We start from the raw sequence: 8,781 nt of genomic DNA on the forward strand, positions 1-8,781 counted from the left end.
AGTATTTCGGCCTTCATCATAGATAGGTCTTTATAAACTTTGACGAGTATATGTTCACTGCTTGATAGCCTTTGTGTTCCTGACTAGTGGATTTATATCCAAGTTGGGGCATGACCTCGATTTTATTTTGATAGTAAGTGGCCACTTAAGTACTAGCCAACCCTTTGGTGGACTCCTTAGGGTACTCACTTTGTTTTAGAAAAATTGTGGGTCTTGGGTGCGGTGGTGTGTATCCGCATGTCTAGGTCTCAAGTTGATTTTAGGCTAGGGTTGTGTTGTCTCTTGGCCATGTTTTATTAATATTAACCGTTGAGCCAAGATACCGGTTCGATTACCTTCCCTACCTCGTGGTATAGACTCGAGTTACAAAGTGACTATTGACCGTACTAAGAACTTATGCCTTTCTTTGATATATTGCCCTTTCTTGTATGGTGATTTTATGAACTGTAATAGGTGAGATGTAAGCCGGTTACAGTTGATAAAGTTTGGATTACTATTTGTTAAATGATTCACATGATAGTTTAGTTTGGTCAGTTTAGGGGTCATAGGTTAAATTACATGATAATTTCATTGTTTATCATATTGTTTACATGTTATACTACATGTTACATTAATTATGACGATTCGTGGCTGGGAGGACTCGAAGTTACTCCCCACTGAATTGTGGCTTTCGTGTTTGTATAAAATGCGATTGACAGGTTGTTGATGCTTTGTTGGGGTCACATACGAGCTAGTGAGCAAGGAACCTTGGACCTAGTTTGGCTTTCTTTTGTAGAACCCTTTTATCTTTTGGCTTTGTATATTATTTGAAGGGACATATGTCTCCCTTTTCTATTTTGGGTTTGTATCATATTATTTTCTTACTTAGCTATGGCATGTAATTAGTTCGTTAGCATTGCAGGTTTTGGCACCGCCTCTTGGGAACGTTGGAAATGTTGTGATTGGTTTAGGAAAATTTTTGAAATTACAAGTTTTTGGCTAGTTGAACCAATTACAAACATATCCTACCAGTTTTTCCGTAGAATTTACGCGTTTAATTAAGGCTAAATTTGAGGGTGTCAAAGTTGGTATCAGAGCTTATTGCTCCCGACGCACGTTTGTGCACCCCATTTAAAAGCACTTGACCTTTAAATAATAAACTTGAGAGATGGGTAGAATGGGTAGATTTAGGATTTTATGTGGTAGTTTGTTTGTGATTGCTAATTGTTAGGTACTAATTAATTTTCGTCTTTCAAATTCCTCTTCTCTCTCCTTGGTAACTACTCTTCAATTCTTTCCCCCGATTCATCCTTAGTTCGTTTCCTTCTTATAATAAAAGTCCATGTGGACACCTTCCTTTTATTCCGCAGGATAGTTCCCTTGTTCAAGAGAACCCAGTTTTGAGAGAATGTATCATTGGAGGGCGTGAACGAGTGGAGAAATTGATTGTTTAAGGTTTGAGTTGTATAGGAGAATATAACTTGGGATCCTTAGGTTAGTCTTGTTAGTTGTGCTTGATATGAGAGCTTGTTTGTTATAGATGATTGAGCATGGGTACTACCTTAGCACATAAGATGGAATGAATCTGAGCTTCTTCATTTGAGAGTCTTGATGTTTCTTGTGGAAAATTAAAGGAATGATAGTTAGCCCTAATCCTTGAAGGTCTTGAAAGAAATACAATAGGACGTTGACGTTGCTTAATGGATTGGTATCGTACTTTGGAATTAGTTAGTTTGTTAAACCTTTCGAGTTGACCAAATCTAGTATAGAGTAACCCTTGATGACCTTTCAAAATTTGGGAACATGTGGTTGATTTTATTAATCATATCCGAATTTGGGAATTTTGGTGGAATGTTGTTCGATGTAGTTCGTAAGTTCAAAGATGTGATGCTAACTTATGGTATCGGAGACTAGAAGTATTAAGTGGTGAGATAAAGGGTAGACAAGCTGTGGTACTTGGGGATGACATAGTAAGTGAAGTTCAATGACGAGAATTGTAAAGGAGATACTTTGTGACATGGGTGGTAACAAATGAATTGGTGTGGTAAATTGATTTTGGCTCTTAGAACCAATTGAGTTGAGGAATACCTACCTTTGTGGAGTCCTTGTTAGTCTTATAGTTTGGTAGACTTTTGGGGCTTGGTTGAGCACCTTAGTGATGTAACCTTATCATAGCGATCATAAGCTTTGATGAGTGTTTGGTAAGCGGTAACCCTTTCATTGTGCCGCTTCTATTCTTCTTTCCTTCTCTTTAACGTTCGTTGAACCTTGTTTTTATGCCAAATTTTACGTATCTTCTTCTTGCCCGAGATATCTTCTTAACTTGAATACCTCTTATTTATGTCAATCGTTATCTTTACGGTCCGACTCCTTATTTCCTAACATGTCATTTGTTCCTTGCTTATCCTTCCTTAACGCCTTTTTATAATACTAATTCTTTTGAGAAATGTTGGCCTTGGTTGGACATCATGACCTTTGAAGGGATTGTTGTGTCTGACCCTTTCCTGGTTTTGAGAGGATTTGATATTGGAAAGACTTAGGTAGTGTGATGAGATATACTTGATGGTTCTTATACATATAGATCCGTGATAAAGTGAGTACATTGGATTGGTGGATGTTGTGTGTCAAATGTGAGTTGCATTGGTTACTAAGGGTATGGAACATGGCATTGTTGATTATGTTTGGGTACTAGTGCCTAGTACTTGACTTAAAATGGATGAAACTGAATGGTGGATTTGAGGATATAGGATTGACTAAGTAGACGAGTTTTTGATTGGCTTCCATAATAACTTTGGATATGAGGGTTTCATAATGTATATATTACCGTGAGAGAAATGTTAAATGTGGGATTATTAGTTGATTTTAGTGAGTGATATTGATTACTACTTGAGCTATGGTATGGGAGTGAGAGTAAGCTACATTATTGGGAAGTCTTAGCACTTGTTTTGGTAACTAGAAAGGGTAATGGTATGGTTGACACCAATTGTTAGGTTAAAGAACATAGTTTCAGCTTATGGTTTTAGGAACTCTGAAGTGATAAAGTGTTGTTACAATTAAGACCTTGTTCCTTGGAAATTTGATGGTAAGTAAGTTTTAGGATGTTAAATTTGAAAGAATATTCCTTGAAATGTTGATGACCATAATGGATCGGTGATGTGATTTGGTATTAGTTGACACTAGTTGGATACGAATATAACTTTGTTAGAAGCCTTAACCTTAGACTTGTGAAAGTTGTTTCTGGATGTTTGAGGATTTGGGGGCGATGAGATCACACTTATAGTGGAGTACCTTGTTTCAGGGAACAGATTAGGATGAGATAACATAAGCGATTGAGGAGACCCTTGGGAGTGATGTGGTTATGAGTTTTGTTGTTAGGAAGTTTTTGGAACCGTTTTGAGTGATGTTGTTGTTTGAGATAAAAGCGTCTGGCGTTTCCTTGTTGATTAATTTTCCCTTTTTCTTTGATCATGAGCGTTACCGCTCATACTTCTCTTCCTTATTTTATCATACTCCTTTCATAAGTTTGATGTTGGTAACCTATGAAACTCCATCCTTGACACCCTTTTAGGCTCGACTTCAATTCTTACCCCATGAAATTCATACAGCTCTTTTGATTAGTTAAGCTTGAATCCTTTTAGCATATTTGCTCCTATGATGTCTAAGTTACTTTTACCTTCGAGGAATTTCTAAATATTTCAAGCTACCAGTTTCGATTCATTCTTGAAAGGTTATGTCACTTCTGCAAATCTAACCTATTTTTGAAGACTTGAAAATGAAAATTTGATTTAGTTCCCTATTCCTTTCTTAATTATAAACTCATTTATCGTAATTTTAATTTCTAGACCCGAGTTTTTGTTAAGATTTGTCCGATTTCTGTTAATTTTGATCCATTTATGATTTCTTTGTCAAGGTTTAGTGTTACATTTTTAGGGATTTGACCCCAATTGGGTTTAAAAGTGAAACCTTTACTTCTATTTTGGCTTTTTGCAAAAGAAAATTTAAGTAGATTACCTTTCTCTTACTTTGATTTTAACATTAATGAGTGTTAAATCTCGTTGTTGGAGACGTCCCAAAAATGGGTTTTCTCATTTATTGGTGTAGAAATATTTATATATCTTGATATGAAAGTGGATGTTCTTGTCTGATCAACGAGAATATCACCGTTTCATTGAAAAGATACCTATATTATCTTATAACTATATTATTAAAATGTTGTTTGTTATAATTTCTCCTTCTAAGTTTCGAGGACGAAACTTTTTAAAAGGAGGGGTGATTGTAACACCCCGTAATTTCGAACCGTTAATATATTTCGAAAGTAATTTATTAATCAAGTTGAATTTAATATTAATGTATTTGAAGTAAAAATAATTTAAAGAAATATAATTTTATTATATTTTGAAGTAAAGTATTTATTTAAATAGTTTTGAAATGTTTAAAAATAGTTTAAACCGTGTAAAAACTTGTTATTTCGAAATAAGGGCATATCGGGGGGAAAATGACAATTCTTTTGAACATTGGGTAAACGAATTTGGAAATGGGTCGTATGAGTATTCAATTTTCTTGTAATCTCGTGTTTAAGAACTTTGGTCTTGTCGGATTTTGCATTTGACCTACGGTTTTAATTATTATCGAAACGAGTCAAACCCGACTCGTAAAAATCCCGACTAAAAATCCCGCTCCTTCCTTTCCTCCTTTCCTTTCCTTTCCTGCGGCACCTCCCTCCCCTTTCATTTCTTTTTTTTTTTCTGATTTTTCTTTCCATCATCATCTCCATCGTCATTCTATCATAATCATCAACCAAAACACCATTTTCATCATAATTTCTTCGTTACTAGTCCGTTTTTCGCAAAATTTATATTTCCGGAATCCTCTCTTCGAGATCTACCTCCTGGTATACTTTAATTTCAGTTTTCTTGAAGTTGTTTTAAGACGAATTTTGGCCAAATTTCGGTATTTATACTTATTTATTGTGTTTTTATTGTTTAATTAGGTGAAGAATTGGAGGACGAGTTTGGGGACTCGTATATTGTCGAGGATAGCGGCTAGTGCTTGTTAGGGTTTGGGTTTAAGGTGTTAATTGCTCTTTTTCTAGCTTAAGGTAACATATTTCGAGTTACTCGACGAAAGATCGTCACATACTTTGTTGTTTTTGTATGTTTGGTGATTTTTGTTTGAGTAGTAATTTTCACATGTTAAAATTTGTTGCATGCATGCTTAATTTATGCCTTTTGTTAGTTTAAGTTAACAAAGTTGAATTGGGAACGATTAATTAGTGTTCAGACGATGTTATAATGAACAAAAATGGAAAAAAAAGAGAGGTGTAGGGGGGCGAGTTCCGAGCGACCGCGGCAGGCCCACGGCTGGCCCATGGCTGGCCCGGGTCGGCCCGTAGCTTGTTTCGCGGTTTTCCATGAATTGTTCGTCATTTTAGGTTCATTAATGAGATAATTAGAATAAGTAATGTATGGGTAAACTTTTGAATTAAATCAAATTAGTAATAAAAATTATGTTAAAGGTAAAAATTATATTTATTTTGGTAGTTGCACATGTTAGTATAGGTTAGAAAATAAAATTATAATTAATAGGCTCAGAATGAATTTTATAGCAATAATTGTAATGATTTGATGATTGTCTTAAAATCGAGCCTTAATCCCTTTGATGATTCGATGTCGATCAATTGAGTGATTGGTCACCGCAATTTGACCCGCACTGCCGCAGGTTGGGGTTGCGGGTAAAAATTCGATTGAATGAATTAGATAATCGGCCTTTTTCTTGTTTTAGGCCATTTATTATATCTCTATTTCACATGTGTAGTTAGTTGAATTTAAGTAGCTTCTTATATTGTAGAAACGGCCCTAGATTCCCTGAAGCCTTTAATATGGTTAATATTGTTAGAATTGGAAATTGGTATTGAGGATTCTTTGGTTTATCTCTTTGAATAGACATTTATATAGCCTTTCACATGATAGAATGTTAGCATTTAGGTTGGTAAGTTGGTCTTTTTGCCCTCTTATGGTTAAGTGGGTGTCTTACTTGACTTGTGTGGTGAGTCTTGTGTGGTGTGGGCTAAAGTATTCAAGCTGGGACTAGCTGGGACTAGGTCCTAGGTTAGTATTTCGGCCTTCATCATAGATAGGTCTTTATAGTCTTTGACGAGTATATGTTCACTGCTTGATAGCCTTTGTGTTCCTGACTAGTGGATTTATATCCAAGTTGGGGCATGACCTCAGTTACTTATTTTGATAGTAAGTGGTCAGCTTAAGTACTAGCCAACCCTTTGGTGGACTCCTTAGGGTACTCACTTTGTTTTAGAAAAATTGTGGGTCTTGGGTGCGGTGGTGTGTATCCGCATGTCTAGGTCTGCGCAGATTTTAGGCTAGGGTTGTGTTGTCTCTTGGCCATGTTTTATTAATATTAACCGCTGAGCCAAGATACCGGTTCGATTACCTTCCCTACCTCGTGGTATAGACTCGAGTTACAAAGTGACTATTGACCGTACTAAGATCACTTATGCCTGTCTTTGATATATTGCCCTTTCTTGTATGGTGATTTTATGAACTGTAATAGGTGAGATGTAAGCGGTTCTGATTGATAAAGTTTGGATTACTATTTGTTAAATGATTCACATGATAGTTTAGTTTGGTCAGTTTAGGGGTCATAGGTTAAATTACATGATAATTTCATTGTTTATCATATTGTTTACATGTTATACTACATGTTACATTAATTATGACGATTCGTGGCTGGGAGGACTCGAAGTTACTCCCCACTGAATTGTGGCTTTCGTGTTTGTATAAAATGCGATTGACAGGTTGTTGATGCTTTGTTGGGGTCACAGACGAGCTAGTGAGCAAGGAACCTTGGACCTAGTTTGGCTTTCTTTTGTAGAACTCTTTTATCTTTTGGCTTTGTATATTATTTGAAGGGACATATGTCTCCCTTTTCTATTTTGGGTTTGTATCATTCTATTTTCTTACTTAGCTATGGCATGTAATTAGTTCGTTAGCATTGCAGGTTTTGGCACCGCCTCTTGGGAACGTTGGAAATGTTGTGATTGGTTTAGGAAAATTTTTGAAATTACAGGTTTTTGGCTAGTTGAACCAATTACAAACATATCCTACCAGTTTTTCCGTAGAATTTACGCGTTTAATTAAGGCTAAATTTGAGGGTGTCAAAGTTAACCCAAATACGTGACGGATCAAATTGACAAGTTTACGTGTTTTTACACTTTGTCATTTGAAACCCCCTTTTTCAAATAAATGGATCGTGTTAAGCATCATAATCCGAATTTGGTAAATAGATGTTTAATTTCCGGTTTCACATGCAAATCAATCTAAATCCAACTTGACATCTTATGCTTGATATTTGGATTAACAAACCGACTTAGAAGGCTCACATGTTAGGTTAAACGTTTGGATGTGCATTCATGCATTTACACTGTTTTATCAACTTTTACACTTAAACAACCACAATCGATCAGTAGAGGCCGCTAACGCGGGCGGGGTTGGGTGTCCGATTAAAGGACTTCCCAATACGTACCCTCACCCCTTGCTCAGAACCTTTGGATAGTGGATGGCCTTATCTAGGGCGCACGAGAGTCATTTTAGGCATAGAATGCTAAAAGGGGACGAGTCCTTATCTTTAGTACCTATGTCAAACACCGCTTTTTGCCTTGGTTAACCTAGGTATAAAGTGGAATCGAACGGGTCCCAGGCATCCCACAAATGCTTGGTGGTGACTCTGAACATCTCTAATCGTTTCGAGACCTTTACCGAGACGAAACCGACCGATCTAAAGCGATCTGGTCGAAAGCATTCTTACGCCATCGAGCGTGGCTTTCTAGACCGCTGCATGTCCACAGATCGGCTTGGCATGCAGGTAGCCCGTGACTAAGGACCGGTAGGCGGCATCGCCCCCGCAGACCGGCCTGTGGCCCATGTCCACACCCATATGGCAGTAAATTCTGAGCATTAGGAATGAATTCATTCTCAAAGTGGGTTCCATGGAAGCTGCTCAGCAACTTTTATGCACCTGGCAATTGCAGGGTAAGTTGCCTCTTAGGGAAGTTTATAGCATCTTCCATGGACCTTGCCCTACTCTGCAGTGGATGAAGCTCCTCTTAGATGGTGTCATTGTTCCTTGGCACGCTTTCATTTCTACCTTGGCAGCTCATCAAGCTCTCCCTACGGTTGACAACATTTGTAGCAGGGGCATGCCCATGGTTAATAGATGTGTACTGTGTGGTAGTGCTATGGAAACTCATCAGCACCTCTTCTTTAGTTGTCCTTACTCTAACAAGGTAATGCAAGGAACTCTTACTTGGCAAGGGATAATCAGGCGTATTCTGAATCTCAAACATAAGCTCAACAAATTGGCTAGGTATCGCTGCAAAACATGGAGGAAGAAGTTATCATGTTGTGCTCTTGCTGCTGGGATCTATGGATTATGGCATGAAAGGAACAAGCGTATTTTTGTGGGACATTGTCGTTCTCCAGATCAGTTGCTTAGATGGATCAAGTATTGTGTTTGTCTGCGTATGTATGCATGGCAGAAAGGCATACTGAATTATGACATGTTAAATGTATTAATAGGTTAGGATGGGTCGTCAATCTTTCTTTTAGAGGTTTCTCTTGTAAGATTCTGCTTGTTGCCATTTTATAAATGAGAATGCTGAACTCTTCCAAAAAAAAAAAAATAATAATAACAATAAAAATAATAATAATAATAACAACAACAACAACAACAACAACAACAACAACAACAACAACAACAACAACAACAACAACAACAACAACAACAAAA

The 8,781-nt window shown here is 37.0% G+C and overlaps 1 protein-coding gene across 1 annotated transcript; it reads left to right on the forward strand.

Annotated features, from left to right (window-relative positions):
* The first annotated feature begins 7,981 nt into the window (after window positions 1–7,981).
* LOC141614371 (uncharacterized) lies at window positions 7,982–8,575 on the forward strand. Its single transcript, XM_074433121.1, has one exon. The coding sequence runs from the start codon at window positions 7,982–7,984 to the stop codon at window positions 8,573–8,575; it is 594 nt and encodes a 197-aa protein (XP_074289222.1).
* Window positions 8,576–8,781: the final 206 nt, after the last annotated feature.

The sequence above is a fragment of the Silene latifolia genome, chromosome 11 (genome assembly GCF_048544455.1).
Source record: "Silene latifolia isolate original U9 population chromosome 11, ASM4854445v1, whole genome shotgun sequence".
In the NCBI taxonomy this organism is placed as follows: Eukaryota; Viridiplantae; Streptophyta; class Magnoliopsida; order Caryophyllales; family Caryophyllaceae; genus Silene; species Silene latifolia.